The sequence below is a fragment of the Salvelinus fontinalis genome, chromosome 14, assembly GCF_029448725.1.
Source record: "Salvelinus fontinalis isolate EN_2023a chromosome 14, ASM2944872v1, whole genome shotgun sequence".
NCBI classification, from domain to species: domain Eukaryota; kingdom Metazoa; phylum Chordata; class Actinopteri; order Salmoniformes; family Salmonidae; genus Salvelinus; species Salvelinus fontinalis.
Genome location: NC_074678.1, coordinates 44,641,251 through 44,660,748, shown reverse-complemented (window position 1 = coordinate 44,660,748; position 19,498 = coordinate 44,641,251). Strand labels below are relative to the sequence as shown.

General features: G+C 42.0%; 1 protein-coding gene across 1 annotated transcript in view; it reads right to left on the bottom strand.

The window, feature by feature from the left end:
• Window positions 1–19,498, bottom strand: part of wdr18 (WD repeat domain 18) — a 97,028-nt gene that overhangs the window by 11,407 nt on the left and 66,123 nt on the right. The window contains exons 8-9 of the mRNA XM_055861993.1: window positions 13,165–13,331; window positions 2,738–2,806 (exon numbers count right to left, since the gene is read on the bottom strand). Of these exons, the coding sequence (XP_055717968.1) occupies window positions 2,738–2,806; window positions 13,165–13,331 (236 nt within the window). The remainder of the gene's footprint in view (window positions 1–2,737; window positions 2,807–13,164; window positions 13,332–19,498) is intronic.

Below are 19,498 nucleotides of genomic sequence, written 5' to 3'. Positions count from 1 at the left end.
CTCTCAGAATGACCTTCTTGATCCAAATCAGTCAGGTTTCAAGACTAGTCATTCAACTGAGACTGCTCTTCTCTGAAGGAGGCGCTCCGCACTGCTAAAGCTAACTCTCTCTCATCTGCTCTCATCCTTCTAGACCTATCGGCTGCCTTCGATACTGTGAACCATCAGATCCTCCTCTCCACCCTCTCCGAGTTGGGCATCTCCGGCGCGGCCCACGCTTGGATTGCGTCCTACCTGACAGGTCGCTCCTACCAGGTGGCGTGGCGAGAATCTGTCTCCTCACCACGCGCTCTCACCACTGGTGTCCCCCAGGGCTCTGTTCTAGGCCCTCTCCTATTCTCGCTATACACCAAGTCACTTGGCTCTGTCATAACCTCACATGGTCTCTCCTATCATTGCTATGCAGACGACACACAATTAATCTTCTCCTTTCCCCCTTCTGATGACCAGGTGGCGAATCGCATCTCTGCATGTCTGGCAGACATATCAGTGTGGATGACGGATCACCACCTCAAGCTGAACCTCGGCAAGACGGAGCTGCTCTTCCTCCCGGGGAAGGACTGCCCGTTCCATGATCTCGCCATCACGGTTGACAACTCCATTGTGTCCTCCTCCCAGAGCGCTAAGAACCTTGGCGTGATCCTGGACAACACCCTGTCGTTCTCAACTAACATCAAGGCGGTGGCCCGTTCCTGTAGGTTCATGCTCTACAACATCCGCAGAGTACGACCCTGCCTCACACAGGAAGCGGCGCAGGTGCTAATCCAGGCACTTGTCATCTCCCGTCTGGATTACTGCAACTCGCTGTTGGCTGGGCTCCCTGCCTGTGCCATTAAACCCCTACAACTCATCCAGAACGCCGCAGCCCGTCTGGTGTTCAACCTTCCCAAGTTCTCTCACGTCACCCCGCTCCTCCGCTCTCTCCACTGGCTTCCAGTTGAAGCTCGCATACAAGACCATGGTGCTTGCCTACGGAGCTGTGAGGGGAACGGCACCTCAGTACCTTCAGGCTCTGATCAGGCCCTACACTCAAACAAGGGCACTGCGTTCATCCACCTCTGGCCTGCTCGCCTCCCTACCACCGAGGAAGTACAGTTCCCGCTCAGCCCAGTCAAAACTGTTCGCTGCTCTGGCACCCCAATGGTGGAACAAACTCCCTCACGACGCCAGGACAGCGGAGTCAATCACCACCTTCCGGAGACACCTGAAACCCCACCTCTTTAAGGAATACCTAGGATAGGATAAAGCAATCCTTCTGACACACCCCCCACCTTAAAAGATTTAGATGCACTATTGTAAAGTGGCTGTTCCACTGGATGTCATAAGGTGAATGCAACAATTTGTAAGTCGCTCTGGATAAGAGCGTCTGCTAAATGACTTAAATGTAAATGTAAATCTCACCCATCTACACACAATACCCCATAATGACAAGGTGAAAATATGTCTTTAGAATTGTAAAAAAAAAAAAAGATAATTAAATAAAGAAATCACATTTACATAAGTATTCCAACCCGAGTCAATACTTTGTAGCACCACCATTGACAGCGATTACAGCGGTTAGTCTTTCTGGGTAAGTCTCTAAGAGCTTTCCACACCTGGATTGTGCAACATTTGCCCATTATTCTAGTCAAAATTCTTCAAGCTCTTTCAAATCGATTGTTGATCATTGATAGACAACCATTTTCAGGTCTTGCCGTAGATTTATGTAAAAACTGTAACTCAGCCATTCAGAAACATTCACTGAGGGGGCTTGTAGCAAACAGGACGCATGTTTTGGAATATTTCTATTTTGTACAGGATTCCTTCTTTTCACTCTGTCAATTAGGTTCATATTGTGGGGTAACTACAATGGTGTTTATCCATCAGTTTTACCCTATCACATCCATTAAACTCTAACTGTTTTAATGTCACCATTGGCCTCATGGTGAAATCCCTGAGAGGTTTCCTTCCTCTTAAACAACTGAGTTAGGAAGGAGGCCTGTATCTTTGTAGTGACTGGGTGTATTGATACACCATCCAAAGTGTAATTAATAACTTCACCGTGCACAAAGAGATATTCAATGTCTGCTTTTTTTATTTCACCCATCTACCAATAAGTGCCCTTCTTTGAGAGGCATTGGTAAACCTCCCTGGTCTTTGCGGTTGAATCTGTGTTTGCAATTCACTGCTCAACTGAGGGACTTTACAGATAATTGTATGTGTGGTGTACAGAGATGAGGTAGTCCTTCAAAAAATCACATTAAACACTATTTCACACACTGAGTCCATGCAACGTATTATACGACTCAAGCACATGTTTTACTCCTTAACGATTTTAGGCTTGCCATAACAAAGGGGTTGAGTACTTATTCACCAAAGATATTGCAGCTTTTATTTTGTAATTTATTTGGGGGGGAAATACTCTAAAAACAAAATTCAACTTTGATATGGGGTATTGTGTGTAGGCCAGTGACAAAAAAATCTAAATAGTATGCATTTTTTAATTTAGGCTCTAACAGCAAAATGTGGAAAAAGTCAACGGTGTGAACACTTTCTGAAAGCACTGTACATAGCATTTACATACATCTAACACCCTTAGAACATGATGCGGTGTAGAATGCTGAGTCACACGGCCCCCTGAGATGATGTTGACTTGCTCACTAACCTTATGTCGACAAAGACACAGATATTTGAAATAACATCTATGTGGAATTGTATTGTGTAATGATGTGCATTTTGCATTGACCTGCCCACTTACCTTGTCTGTTACGGCACTCATGACGGAGTAGAGTTTGTCTGCTTTCTCCAAATAGGTCTCCTTCTGGGCCTAAAAGAGAGAGAACATACAGTCAAACAAGGTGCACAGGCCATGTCCAAAGTCAAATCCAGAAGTCAATAGTGGCGTGAGTGTGTGACAATGCCAACAAAGGGCCGACAATGACAATACCAGAAAATAACAACAAGGGGCGTGATCCCGCTTCCCAGATTCACAGAGTGGATCACAATTGCAATGTACCGCCCCGTCCGCTGACCCCCAACTGTGTGGGAGTGCTGACTTTATTTTACGGGGCGAGTCAATAAATGCGGATGGACAATATGTTGAAATGGAGGTGGGAATGGTTCAGGTGCGAAGACTACACGCCCACGAGTAGGAGTTATGCATGGCGGTGTAGAGAAGTGGTTCCCGACTCTGGTCTCGGGAGAGCTATCTTGTGGGGAGGTCTTCAGAGGTAGCTAACTACCATAAAAAAAAACAGGCTCGTAAAATTGAGGGAGCATGGGAATAAACAGGCCAGAATACAACAATCATTAAGTCTCAAAGAAAATAATCACCTCATCTAAAAAGACTAACACCTACTGAAACCTATAGTGACCAAATATCTACTGCATCAGTCTTTGAAAAGTGCTGGGGGGGCGTTACACAGGTCAAGCGGCATACCACCACGCATCCCACTGCTGGCTTGCTTCTGAAACTAAGCAGGGTTGGTCCTGGTCTGTCCCTGGATGGGAGAACAGATGCTGCTGAAAGTGGTGTTGGAGGGCCAGTAGGAGGTCATCTTTCCTCTGGTCTAAAGAACAAACAATCCAATGCCCCTGGGCAGTGATTGGGCCGTTAAACGGGTGTCCTGACGCTCTATGGTCACTAAAGATCCCATGGCACTAATCGTAAGAGTAGGGGTGTTGACCCAGGTGTCCTAGCTAAATTCTCAATCTGGCCCTCAAACCATCATGCCCACTTAATTATCCCCAGCATACATTTGGCTCATTCATTCCCCCTCTAACTATTCCCCAGGTAAATGCTGTAAAATGTGTTCTGAGTTAAATAATCCTAAAAAAATGTTTTACAATTGAAAAGTGGCATCCTATTGAACTCAAATAACACAAATTGTGACATGAAGTTAGACCAGACATACCCAGTTCTTCATCAGTCCTTTATTAAATGCTGAGTAACCTGTCCTGTAGCAGCTGGAGCATGTTACAAGGGTAGGACTTTGAATGCCACTGCAGCAAATCAGACTAATTAGAGCTGTGGTGAAGGACTGCAGTTGACATACACCACACTGATGAAATCCTAAAACATCAAATGAGTCCACATACGCGTCACTCCCTTGCAACAGGATCAACTTCATTTGAACAGAAAATGCATGGAACGCTATACATTCTCGATCGATAAAATGTATATTTGTATAATTTAAGTGAAGCAAAGCAGATGAGCCATAGCACATGAATAACATTAACTGTCTCAACCTTGAATGGAACTCATTTACACAGAATCGGGATAAACAATGCAAGATTGTCATCAAACTACAGTGCCTTTAGTTTCTTCATGTGCACTGCTCTGTTTTAGTTAGTCTCAACTGAATAAAAATGATCTATATAAAAGGTCAAAGCAGCAGCTCCGTATCTTACTTACCAAATTATTTGGCATTCATAATTCCAGGCTGTTCTAGATTTAACCATTTTATAAATGAAAATCACAACTTTGTTTAATTTTCGTGCCTTTTAAATTGGGGCCATGAAAAAAGAAATAGTAAATTATAGGTGTTCAATACATTTTTATTTAATAGATTAAATTCTAATTGGAATTTTCAAATAGGTCATGCATTTTAAAGCTTTAACATTTCATAAATGTTGTGATACTGTGATGAAGTTATCCCTATATAGATTGTGTTTCATCCATTATAAAATAAGGGCTTTATACTGTATCTCAGGTCAATGATACTCAGTCGTCTTCAGCCTCCCCTAAGACGGAGAGTTAGGAAAACGTTGCTGTCCTTTTTGATGTCATAGTGTTTTCAGTGTCTTGTCATCTTCAAGCTGCCTACCCCCAAAGAGCAATATCTGTTGGTCCACAGGGACCTGCTCCACATGCTAGACCTTGATCTTGAACTGGGACACGGTCTCAGCCGGCATCACATCGTAGGGTTTCACATTATTCAGGGAAATCTGAATCGTAGCAGGCTTTGTAATCAGCACAGACACATTGGATCCTGTACTGCAGACCATAGTAGCGCAAAGTTTTTGAATCGGCACTGATATCCTGCCCATTACTTTTTAGCTTCTGCGTGGCAATTGGCACTTCAAAATGTTGGTTGATGAGACTTCTGAGATCCGCCACTGTGGTTCCTGTATGCACACTCAGGGAGTGGTTTTCCCCATTTAACAATGTGATGGTGAGGTACATGATAGAGATTGTATAACCTGAAAATGAATTAAAACGGAACATTTATTTGATGGCCCTTATAATATCACAAGTAAATCGGTGCCCAACAATAACGTAATTGTAATAACTATGAATTAACATGGCATTTTATATTATTTAGGCCTACCTGATAGGCATGATTTCTAGCGCAAAATCATTCAATAGGGAATAGCAAAAATATTTTGCTTTTCATTTAATATTGTCCTAAAAGAAAGCCTTTGTTGTTATTTTGCCTGAATAGTTTTGATAAGTCCGTTAATCTACAAGTATTTCAACCAGTTAACGATGACAGCTCTGTCCTCGTTTAGAGCGGAGCAGGTATTATAACAGCTGAGTGCCCCGCCCCTCAAATTAAGATTCGTTCTATCCTTGATTCACCACTTATTTTCCATTCTCAGTTTCCATTCTGCTGCTGGGTACAGAAAGTTGAGCGCAATAAATTGTTTATTTCAAGGATAGACTTTGACCAGAGTTCTAATTATGGAAGGAATAAAATAACCATTTAGAGTAATTTAATTGCACCTAATTTGACTGGGGCAAATTAGTGCACAACATTCCACACAGTAGGCCTATACTTTACCTAGGTGTACCAGACAATAAATGAAAGTAAAACCTAGGGCTACGGTGTCTGGGGAAAAAACATGTGATACAAAGGACAGGAATTCCATGTAGTTGTGCTACGTCAGACACATAGTGGGGTCTGAAATTATTGCCACTCTTGATAAAGATGAGGAAATTCCTCATCAATGGGATTCGATGAGTTTTAGCCTTGGTGTGTTTGGACCATGTTAGTTTGTTGGTGATGTGGACACCAAGGAACTTCCACTACAGCCCCGTTGATGAGAATGGGGGCGTGTTCCGTCCTCCTTTTCTGTAGTCCAGAATCATTTCCTTTGTCTCGATCACGTTGAGGGAGAGGTTGTTATCCTGGCACCACACTTCCAGGTCTCTAACCTCCTCCCTATATGCTGTCTCATTGTTGTCAGTGATCAGAGTTTTTTCTCTCTCTGGTTGTAACATGCTGGAAGAAATGAGGCAAAACGGATTTAAGTTTCCCTGCATTAACCTCTACCGAGCACCTACCCCGGGTCCGGGAGCAACCCCTACCCCCCCCACACTGATTAGCATCGCTAGCATAGCGTCACAATTAAATAGTAGCATCTAAATATCATTAAATCACAAGTCCAAGACACCTAATGAAAGATACAGATCCTGTGAATAAAGCCACCATTTCAGATTTTTATAATGTTTTACAGGGAAGACACAATATGTAAATCTATTAGCTAAACACGTTAGCAAAAGACACAATTTTTTTACTCCAACAGTTTTTTCCTGCGTCAGTAGCTATCACTAATTCGACTAAATAAAAATATATATAGCCACTAACCAAGAAACAACTTCATAAGATGACAGTCTGATAACATATTTATGGTATAGCATAGTTTTTCTTTGAAAAATGTGAATTTTTCAGGTATAAATCACAGTTCTACATTGCAGCTGCAATCTGAAATAGTGCCGACGCAGCCAGAACAATTACAGAGACCAACGTCATATAACTAATTACTTGTCTTAAAACATTTCAGAAAAAATACACAGCGTACAGATATTGAAAGCCCAACATCTGGTGAATCCAAACAATATTTCTGATTTATTAAATGTTTTATAGCGAAAACAAAATGTAGCGCTAAATTAGCATAGCCACGCCAGCCAGAACCAGCTGGGCGCCCCCGACCAGTTCACATGCACGACAGATATATGAAATAACATCGTAAATTGGGTCTTACTATTGCTGATCTTTCATCAGAATGTTGATCAAGGTGTCCTTAGTCCTGATGAGTCGTTCAATCCATTCATAATGGCAACTTTCCCTCTTCATTTAGCATATGTACTGGTCGACTGGCCAAAGTAAAAAAAAGTCACAGAACGGAACACGGCAAAACTCCCGAAAAAATAAAAATAATCTGATTAAACTATATTGAAAAAACATACATTAAGATGATATGGTCACATGTATCAAACAAACTTCGAGACGGAGATAGTTTTCATCCGTAACGGCAGCAAAACAGTAGACAATCGCACCTACAAATCGCGCGATTCAGAGAACCGGAAGTTGTCGGTCACGCCAAAGAAATAGGTCTTATTTCACATCAGTACAAGATAAACAAAAAATTTCTCCTCTGACGTCCTCTTGACACCCAGAGGAAGACGAATGAAGTGTGTTTCGGGTCATAGGTGGCGTGACCATATATAGGCAGAGCGTTGAAGCGAGCATACACATCTTGCATTCTTCTTCTTGGTCAGGGAAAGTGCTGTCAAATGACTTCTGTTTCACTCAGAGACAAAATTGAAACGGTTTTAGAAACTATAGATTGTTTTCTATCCAATGGTATTAATTATATGCATATAGTAAGAGCAATAATTGAATAAGAGGCAGTTTAATCTGTAGAGGAAATTATGCTAATGCGAAAACAGCACCCCCTGTATTTTCAAGAAGTTAAAGTCCATGACCACTAGGGGTGCCGCCTCTACAGGAGCATTTTCTTGTTTGCTTATGGCCTTATACAGCTCATTGAGTGCCGTCTTAGTGCCAGCATCAATTTGTGGTTGTCAAAAGACAGCTACGAATAATATAGATAAACTCTTGATAGTGTGGTCTACAGCTTATCATGAGATTCTCTACCTCAGGCGAGCAAAACCTTGAGACTTCCTTAACATTAGATTTTGTGCACCAGCTGTTATTTACAAAAACACAGACCGCCACCCCTTGTCTTACCGGAGGCAGCTGTTCGATCTTGCCGATGGAACGAAAACCCAGCCAGCTGTATGTTATCCATGTCGTCGCTCGGCCACGACTCGGTGAAACACAAGATATTGCAGTTTTTATGTTCCGTTGGTAGGATAGTCTTGATCGGAGCCCATCCATTTTGTTATCCAATGTTTGCATGTTGGCTAATAGGACTGATGGTAGAGGGGGATTACTCACTTGCCGTCAGATCCGTACAAAGCACCCCGGGCCTTGCCGGGTGTCTGAAGTAAATCTTTCGCGTCCGACTCATTAAAGAAAAAATCTTTGTCCAGTACGAGGTGAGTGATCTCTGTCCTAATATCAAGAACCTATTTTCGGTCATAGGAGACGGTGGCAGAAAGATTATGAATAAAATTAGTTATAAATAACGTGAAAAAATACACAATTGGTTAGGAGCCTATAAAATGGCAGCCATCTCCTCCAGCGCAATGGACGTAAAAATAAATAATAAAATAAAGACGACACTGGCGAGGCCACCTCCAAGGCGATGATGGACATCTTCAACACCAACGGTTCTCCTCAGGTCCATCTTGAGTGACCGAGGTCATGAACGCTGGAACAAGGTACGGGTGTTATAGGTTATATTCTGTCACCAATGGTTTGTTTTATTTATTTTTTGTTTTTTCATGTTACATAATCAGATATATTTCAATATCTTACATTGTCAATAGATATCCCTTTCCTACCCCTTCCTCCAGGTTTGGATAAATGGACCAACCAGACACTCAAGACTGCCATGGGCAAGTCCCTTGACGGGTACCAGGAACAGTAGGAGAACAACCTGAAGGAAATTGTCTTTGCACACAACAGCAGCGTCCAGGCCCCCGAGATTGGACGGGAGCCGCAGCTGTTGACTAGGTAAACAATGCAATTAAATATTCAATTATTGCATATACTGTAGTCTTTCAAATGTGATTGACTTAGTGTTATTGTTTGCCTATTGCTATTTTTGTATCACTTAACCCCCCCCCCCCCCAAGAGGTATCCCATCCACCATAGCGAGAAAGCTCGGATCAATCCGATTTGCTCTGAGTCAGAGGGGGACCAGCTTATAGGCTATACCTTCCAAAACTGTTGAAAAGTACATATCTCTACATCAAATTGTCCCACAGTAAAGTTTAACCTGTGTGTTTACAACACTGTCTCCTACCCTGTTCCCTTAAACTCTGCTCCTGTTCTCCAGGACCTAGGGGTTCTGCCCAACACACTGACGTGGATCCACCGGATGTTCTCCAATACCAACCACCCACCACCTTTTCATTACATCATCTACGGCTACTGTTGTTGTCATGTCATTATCTGCTGAGAACCTTTTTCCTGCTCCATCATACCGGGCACATGTTATGTGAGATACACAGATGAACTGAAAACACTAGCACTGCAAACACTCAGAACAAAGAGAGCAGCAGTGCCTGGACTTTGCAGTCTCCCTCTTCAAGTCCCCCTTCCTGAAGTGACAGGCAGAACATCCCACCCACACAGGTGGTTACCCCCTCTACATTCCAAACACACAAATTCAATCTTTTTGGATATAATTGCAATGTGAGTATACAATCAAAATCTGTGAAAATAAATGAATGACACAACTTTTCCAAAAAAAAAGACCAGTTTATATATTATAATCTTCAATATTTCCAGGTTGGTTTTCACAGCTGTTTCACAAGGTGTTCATTATTTTAAGTTGTAAGCTATCCTTTGATGGTATTTATAAATTCCTAGGACCTACAACAGATACATATATATTCAACCACAATGGTCCACTGAGTCATAATAGAGGACTACTGAAATAATAGCATTTCAGTGTAGGGAAGGGCAGGTTAAAATAAAAACATGCCAGCCGGACATACCAGCGTAAGAATCGAAATGATTTGCATATGAATGGAGTGGAAATGAACGGACTTCGTGATCTGTAAGGTAAGTAACAATGTGCCAAGCAGATTACACGGTTTCTTTGCTATTTCCCAGAAAAGTAGCCACGTTTAAGACATTGATTTCATGCTGTTGTAATCTTAACAAGGTACCCAAAAGTCGTTTGAAGTAATGTTTTCCATTCTATTAGCTAAACAAAACTTGTTTAAACAGCATAATTCCTGCGGAGATCAGCCTCGTTTGCATAGCGGAGATGAAAAGAAGGTCATTTATCAACACCGTTGATATAGAAATGCACGTTAATAGTTTATCGAATCCCACTGTGAAGCAGGGGACACACACACACACTTTTTAATATAAGTTCCCTATATTTTTGAGCATACAATATAGCTCAGTATTTTTATTACTTATTTTATACAGTCAGTTTTGCTCATCTTTATCAAAAGGTGTCAATGAATTCAGACCCGACTGTACATGTGAGCAGCTGGGAGTTCACAGGTAAGCGTAGAGGTAGTTTATTTTGATTATGCTGACCCACAGCGGTCTAGGTCACTGCGGAAACATGCAGATAGCAGGGTTTCTTTCAAAGATGAGTAATTAACGGTGAATGCACTGGAAATTAAAGTGTGTACAGGGGAAACAACATATTTAAATATAACAGTTTGTGGAAGGCCCTTTCCTGTTTCAGCATAACACCCCTGTGCACAAAGCGAGGTCCATACAGAAATGGTTTGTTGAGATCGGTGTAGAAGAACTTGACTGCCCGTCCTCACAAATGATCGTGGCTGAATGGAAGCAAGTCCCTGCAGAAATGTTCCAACATCTAGTGGAAAACCTTCCCAGAAGAGTGGAGGCTGTTATAGCAGCAAAGGGGGGACCAACTCCATATTAATGCCCATGATTTTAGAATGAGATGTTCGAAGTGCATTGTCCACATACTTTTGGTCATGTAGTGTAGGTCAATACCATGCTCCCCGACACAACAGCGTCCCACACACAGTCTCAGCTCCTTCCCACACCCATCAGCTGTTCCTCAATGAGAGGAGATAAAACCCTTCCTATCGCCATTTGTGTTATCTACCCGTTAAATTAATCTTATCCTTGAACGCAGTACTCTGCCCCCACCCCAGAGGAACTGTCCAATTAGCCTTACATGGAGATACCCCCAACCCTGCCCTCCACAGGGAACCACCCCAGCCTCTGTTCCAGAAGAACCCCCCTGGAGAGTGACTGTCCCCCAGCATGGCTTTATCTCCTCTCCCTGACCCTTCACCCCAGGCAGCCAGCTCGCTAATGGGTTCTCTTGCTCCTTCTCTTCTCTGGACCTGGGCCAGACCGGCCTCTGCTTCATCTGAGGGCAAGCCACCGGTACCCACACAGTTTGTGACGATTAGTGCTGAGCATTTAGTGTTTTTTGAGGTCGGTTCGCTTTCGGTTTGATTATGAAAAAAACAATCATGGTTTTCAATGTCTAATAGTTATATATTTTTTACAATAAATGCACTCTGCATTATGTGGCTAACCATGATTTATTCACATTACTCTCCCTCAAAGTTTTTCAATTGTGTATATTACATTTGTTTTATTATTTCATTCCAAGTCATCATCTCATCTCTGTAGAGCTGCTAGCTATGCTGTCTGATAAAATCACAAGTAGTAGTTCTTCAAAGTAAATATGGCATACTTTTATGACTGCTGAATACCAACTATCAATCACTTAGATAATGTATTTTTAGGTAGAGATACCTCGCGAAGCAACTGCTCTCTATCCTGCATTCTTCTCTGTGCTTTTAATTGAACCTTTATTTAACTAGGCCAGTCAGAACAAATTATTACTTACAATGACGGCCTACCCCAGCCAAACCCGGACGATGCTGGGCCAAATTGTGCACCGCTCTATGGGACTCCCAATCACGGCCGGATGTGATGCAGCCTGGATTCGAACCAGATATTGCAGTGACACCTCTTGCACTAAGATGCAGTGTCTTGCGCCACTCGGGAGGTTAGTTTGCCCCACACTAACCTAACGTAGAAGAAACACACAGACGGGACAAGTACTCACGCAATGGATTATGATCATTGTAGTTAGTTCAACGCAGAAAACGTGGTCATTATGTAGAATATTGGCCGGTTGGAAACTACAACTCCCTTTTACATCGCACAGTTCAGGCTTGATCTGATCTATCTCTATAGAAACTGCGCAATGTGCGCACAGTAAAAAAAACTAAATGGAATTTAAATAATTGAACCTGTTGGTCAATTAGTTGTTTAACAACAGAAAAATAACAGAAATTTCAGTTAATCACTCAGCACTTGTGACAGTAGAATGACTTCTCCACTTACTGCAGTGTAGCAGCACATTCGCACAGAAATTCATGTGTAGGCACTCGCGTGCACACATACAAACACACCCACAGACCCATGTACACACGCCAGAAGAAAGCAAAAGAGAAAAACTAAAAAGTAATAATTTGGAATTGTTTGCGGTGTAATTTGCACGCAGCACGGTGCACGATCAGAAAGAGTGTGTTGTGATGACGGGCATGCCCCGGGGGCACGACGGCAATATCGTTTTTTGGAAATCCTATTAGTATTAATATATTTTTTCTAATAATTCTCTGTGTTTCTTTGGCTTTCGGAGCACGGGTGAAAAGCTCATTTCTCGACAGCGACAGTTATAAACCCAGCAGCTCCGAGATTAGCCATTATGGAAATAAGCGACCTATGAGAAAGCGAGGGAAGGGGGGAGAGAGAGAGAAAGAGGGAGAGAGAGAGTGCGATAGGAGGGAAAAAACTGGGCCAGCACAGTGGTAAGCGAAGGGTAGAAACCCTGAGTGGGCAGGTGGTAGGTAATTCAAAGACCCCTCCATTACCATTTCATACAGCCTTGTGTAATGGATTTTGACACTGCCAGGATTACGTGTGCCACTAACAGCTGTCTCGTCACCACATTGCAGCAATTCATTTAGAGTGGGTGGTTAAGGGGAGAAGTAAAGTTACCTACAGTAAGCAAAAACAGATGCTTACTATACATATGCTTAAATTCTAATCCCCTCAAGGCATGGATTCATTGCAAGAGTTATTGACACCAGGTATGTAAATAAACTGCCAGGTCGTGCTCATGATTGTCCTGTGATATCAGTGATGGGACAGCTGCTTATAACTGACAAACATCGAACAAATTCAGATTAAATACCTTACCTTCTCATTCCCTTTTAAAATCATAGCACCGACGATTTAGCCACGGCGGCCCACCGCTACTAAAGAAATATAGGGGAAACACTGATGATAAACCAAAAATTATGACCTGGGTGTGGGGGGCCAGGCGCAGGCACACTCCTCCGGTCTCCACGCCCTCGCCCTGTTCTGAGGGGTTGAGGTGGCGGCTGAAGCGGGGCAGGGGGATGCCCGGGCGGCTGTCAGGCAGGAACATGTTGGCAGGGGCAGGGATGATGAGGGCATTTGTGACTGGACCTGTGAGGGAGAGAGGAGTAAGAGTAAGGAGAGAGAAGGGCACAGGCAGAACTGGCGAAAGGAGGGAGAGCAGGAAAGAAAAAGAGATGAACATGAACACCCTCAGCCCCCCCCCCTTGTAATTATCTAAGTGTGGGAGACGTTTTCTTTATGTGCTCCATCATTCCCTCCCTCCCCCCACCGTGTTCACATCCGCCATAACTGGGGCATGGTCAGAGTTTTACAAGAGACTTTGAACAGTGTCATTGATGCGGAGCGTAACGAGATACCCGGAAAACACGGCTCTCGTTTCCCATTAAAAAGCTTAAGAGAACACTCTCCCACTCTCCGCTTTGAGGAGTTGATTATTTTGTATTTTTTTTAAACGCACCAAGGTCGAGGAGCACCCAGGCTTCTTACAGTGATTGGGCGAAATAGATCCAAGCTTCTGTACGTCCTTTTGATGAGTGTGTGCTGTCAAGCGCTTTGGAAAGCAAGCATGAGCTGTCGTTTTCTACTACGTCCATACAAACAGCAAGCCATCTACATCGTGAACCTTTACATGAAAGTGGAAGTGCTTCTAAGGAATCGAAGCGGCACGCCGCCAACCTGCAAACCTCACTTGCCTGAAGGGAATGAGGAAAGAGGAAAGTGGAGAGGGGGGAATCGAGGACTTGAACTACAAATCTCCACTCGGCCCACAACCCTTCGACTGGCCTTCCTTAAGGCAGAGCTTTGCTTTCTAAAACGGAAATAATAACTTTCTGACAAAGCCCACTTCCTGTCAATATTTTTTTTTACGATGCCAACACTTACATGAGCTTTAGTGCTCTTAAACTCAAACAGACAATCTTTTATATGCCTATTACTGTCAGTCTTCCACAAGCGGCCATCAAATCATCCGAATTGCCCATCTGTCCGCCAGGATAGAAACATCTTCCCCAGGGTATTGGCGGCTAGACGGGGAGGGGGGTTTTCAGCAGGGGCATCCAGGTATCTTCTGCATGCCCCGAATCGAGCGCTAGTTCACAAGAAACGAACGGAGAGAATATAAATTCGATGGGGGCTCTGACACAGACTAATTCCAACTGATGGCCTTAGGTGAGAGCCACCTCAGCACAGAGAGGACCATAATCACAAATCATTGCGCCACTGAGCTCATATGGTGACTCCTTTTTCACATTACCAAAAGAGAAAAAAAGGCCCAGGCTAAAATAGAGTTGCAATACACTATGTCAGAATGGATCTAAATGTATGATAAACCTAGGCTGGGTTTATCTATTATCAAACACAACAGCTACGTTTTAACTTAGAAATAGGCAGGTCTGAAGCCGAAAAAGGACATTAACATGAGCCCCACAAGGCCTACTTCATTCATGCTCTACCAAGGTTTTCCAGCACACAACTTTGACCTACTACAGTAGCTATGTTGGTGTACTGTACTTCAAACTATGTGTAGGCAGGTTGCTTAGGATTCAAACCTTTTCAAACATCCTAATTCATACTCTTAGAGGTGCTCCCACAATAATGTGATTTATACCACATACAATATAGAGCTGGGCGATATGGATAAAAATCAAAATCTTGATAAATTGCCTGAATTGATGGGATAACGATAAATAGAACGATACGTTTATAACATTGTGCACAAGTTTTTTAAATTTAGTATCCTTTTAACTAGTCCTACAATTTTGATGGTTGCAGCCATCAATGGTCCCATTAACAATCACCCATATTAGCAAACTTATTTAATTAGAAATTTCACATTGCTTTAGTATAGGCTACTTATCGTAATGAACAACTTCAGCAAAATGCTTGCGATAAGTGAGGTCGGTGTCTATAATTTTTGGTTTATCATCAGTGTTTCCCCTATATTTATTTAGTAGCGGTGGGCCGGCGCACATTTTTTTTTAAATAAAAAAAAATTGGGATGGTAAACTTAAACGACTAAAGCCAGATATAAAGTACGTAGAAAAGATAATGGAGCTATATCTTCTCTAAATAAGATCATCTTTGAGAACTAACAAGCACCAAAATAAAACCCTTTTGTTGCTTGAGTCACTCAGATGGCATAAGAACACAGCATAAGTCATGTCAAAATGTGAAGAATTGCAGGAAATTTTCTTTAAAACAGCAACATTTTATCTCAGAGGAGGGCATTTCATATTTTAGATCGGAGACCGCACCATTGGCCATGCCCACTACAACGGTATGATACATCAGGTATGATATGGCAGACATACTTGCTGTCTTGTAACCTTAATACATTTTTATAATAGCATAAAGAACATGTGAATTTGATATTAAGCCGAACTTTAAAATCCCAGTTTAAAAGGAAAACACAACTCAGACCAAACTGATAAATAAATAGATCTGAGTTTCGTATATACAGTAGTAGTCCATGTTACTCAATAACACTATAATATTCAGAGCGACTTACAGAAAATGCTTCACCCTGTAGGGTCGGGGATTCGAACCAGCGAGCTTTTGGCTACTGGCCCAACGCTCTAACCACTAGGCTACTTGACTGGTCCTTGAAGGCATAGATATCTTTCTTATATCTCGTCCGTCCTAGCTGGCTGGAGGCCAGCATTCATTAGTCGAGATTAGTAATTTCACAACGTTTGTTTTTCATTAGGTCATCAACATCCATTTGGAACATCCCTCATCTCACTATTAGGTTGACATTAACCAGCTCTGTATCGCACAGTGGAGTACGCTCTACGCACATCCATTTTGTCTCCTGTGCATCGTAAGAGAAGGTAATCAGGGTAATCTGTCAAGTTACGTGAATAAGTCTTTGGGTGTTGTAGCCCAGGAGTAAATCATACTTGACTTGAGTGAAAATGGTCAAAACATTGTTAGCCATTCTAACTTTATGCGAAGACTTGACTTTTTGGCAGCATTAAATCAGTCTGCAGCTATCCATCCTACATCACATTCTCATGTAATTCCCGGAGGCTAGAGAGAGGGGCAGTGAAAGAAAGAGTGTGTCAGAGATCGAAAAGAAAAATGGAATCATTCAAATGAACGTAGGATATAGCATCAAACGTCATTGCATATGCAAACGCGAATTAACTTCCTGTCTCTTGAGACGCTAAACACAGACCCAAAAAGTGCCGACTGGAACAAATTGCCAGTTGTGCGTTGGCGTAGTTGGCTGAGCTTCACTGTAAAATGGTTGCAGTCAAGAAGACAAATACCTCAATAAAAACAAAAGGTTCCCTCAGTGCGCCCATGCAATCTAATTAACTGGCCCCGCTTAGTTAGCATCATAGACTGAAAAATAAACACCAGTGGAAAAGAGAAAGTATTCATGAGTAGAATATGGACATCTTGAGGGAGCGTGTACTGCACACAAGCTGCCACTGTAATTCTATCGAGGGCAGATAAAACACCCAATGGAAAGCGCTCCAGGATTAATGCTACTCCTTAAAGGGTGTATGACACATTTTAACAGGGCAAACTGTTACAAAACTCAACCACACAGTAACCTATTCACAACCAATAGCAATCTCATTTCACCTCATTTTAAAAACACCTCATGTGCATTTTTAGAGACATTCTGAAACAATTTCTCTGTGACATAACTCTCGGGGAACCACTAAGTGCACTTGCCATAGAACATATCGGTGTCATCTCTATGGCACTGGCACTGCAAAAATTGCACACATGTTCAGCATTTTAGACAGTGTAGCTATCCTATGACATTATTTTGCAACAAAATGTTCTGACAAACAAATTACACGCCACAACATTTTCGATAGCGTGATAAATAGACAAGGTGATTTGCAAGGTATTGGCCTATACATCACAGCTGTAATATCATAATAATAACCAGCAGTATGTAACGTAAAACATGAGGCAGGGATGGATTGATGAGTGCTTGTTCATTCAACATACAACCCGTTAGCTGTCAAACTCAATGCCTATCCAGGGGAGTAGCCTACCTAGGGCTGTGGCAGTCATGCAAATAACTGCCAGTCTAAATGGTGATTGACCGTTATTTCAAATAAATATGTTCAGCATCTCCGGCATCCACGCATTGCCTACAAGCCACTGATGTGGACATTTGGAACATATACATTTTGAAAAGTAGAATAAATCCATTTAATATAGCCTATGCCATCACAAACAAAATCAATAATTTATTTTAGGCAGGTCTAAAGAAACATGAGGTGAAGAATATGTAGCCTATTTGAGAAGAACAGAATAGCATATTCTGAGTCCTTATGTTATACCCTGATCTGGCTATGCCATATGGCTGTGGGCTACACTAGTTCATTTAGCAGGCAAGATTTGCTTATAATTCCTGTGGTATTATTTTATAGTAAGACAATTTAACATAGCTGAATAAAATAGAAAGGATATTTTTATCAAACGATTTCAGAGGGAATGCGCACATGCGGGTATTCTGTGTTAATAATATTCAAAACTCTATTTATATATATATATATATTTTTTTACATGTGATTGCGCAATGACTGGGCTTCTGAGAACACATTTCACTAGGCTCTCTGTAGACTATGGGCTCTCCAACCGTGTTCCAGGGGTCTTGGGCTTATAGGCTACGTTACGAGTTATTTGGCCAGTTACCAAACCATATATGGGCTAGGTGACATGATGCATGCGAATACGATAAAATAAAAGAATGCATGCGCCGATTCATGCCTTGGTCTACACACTCTGGACAACATTCACATTCAACATTCATTCAAGTGATAATATTTTCACCCATCAGACTATTCTGAATTTAAACTTGTTTTTACATATACTAAATAATGTGTAATTTAGAATGGTCCATTATCATGTAAACAAAAGCCTCATCCGTATGCACTTGAACTTCCAGTGATTCATTTTCATGCCAGCCAGGTAGGCTGCGCCAGTTGTAAAGGGAAGCAATGTGCTTAATATTAGGAAAGTTGAGAAATAAATATAGTAAGCCTATAGAAAGCTGATGGGATCCTCCTCTTTTTAATAAAGGCCATCAAAACTCTTTTCTCACAAAATTACATAGCCTATAGAAATGTTGTGCAACATGGGCTTATAGGAACACATTTCATTCCATGCATCAACCAGCTATGAGGAGTTGGCTCTTGTTTTACAACAGGTGATCCCTATCCCGCTCAAACTCAATGCCAGGGCTCTCATGAATTGTTTGATTTGATTGCATTTGCATTGACGTGATGGTAATGTGGTCATCGTAACAGCCCTAAGCCTTCTCATACGTCCAAAAGATTACTGACTGGGAGATTACTGACTGGGAGATTACTGACTGGCCTCATCTTAAAAAACAACATGGTCTCTGCCTAGAAAACTCCTCGGACCAGTTAGCCTATTATTCGAGCTATTATTGGAGGGACAGCACAGCACACAAACAAGGCAGAGAGAGAGAGAGAGAGAGAGGGGTTAACAGCCCACGGGATCACTGGGCACCGGGGCTATAGCTGCGCACATTTTCCACCTTTCAAAACGTAGGCTACTTCTAATAAAGTTAACAAAGCACTCGCCAGTCAAGCTAGCTAGCTAGTGTAATGAATAGCCAGATGCTGATATGTCAATAACAAAAAATGTGCCATGGTGGGGGACATGGAAATCAAATGCGCCATTCTCCTGACTGAAGGACCGGGCACCACTTATAAGATGTGAGTGCCCTCGTCTCTACATTTTAATGCCACAGAAAACTTCCAGTAACTAGGGTTACTGTAGACTAGGCTAATTACTGTACTGTGGTCACAGTATTGACAACAGAAATGCTACAATAATTTCAATGAATCAATAAAGAAGTTAAAGGGAAAAGCTACCTTTGGCTGGCTGTCACGTTCCAATAGGCCTAAATAGGGCTGGGCGATAAGGCCTAATAATCATATTTGTACAATTTTCTACATTGTAGAATAATAGCGAAGACATCAACACTATGAAATAACACATATGGAACCATGTAGTAACCAAACAAAAAAAGTGTTAAACAAACCAAAATTCATTTTTGATTTTTCAAAGTAGCCACCCTTTGCCTTGATGACAGCTTTGCACACTCTTGGCATTCTCTCAACCAGCTTCATGAGGTAGTCACCTTCATGAGGTAGTCACCATAAAGGGTGGCTACTTTCAAGAATCTCAATAGATTTTGATTTGTTTAACACCTTTTTGGTTACTACATGATTCCATATGTTTTATTTAATAGTTTT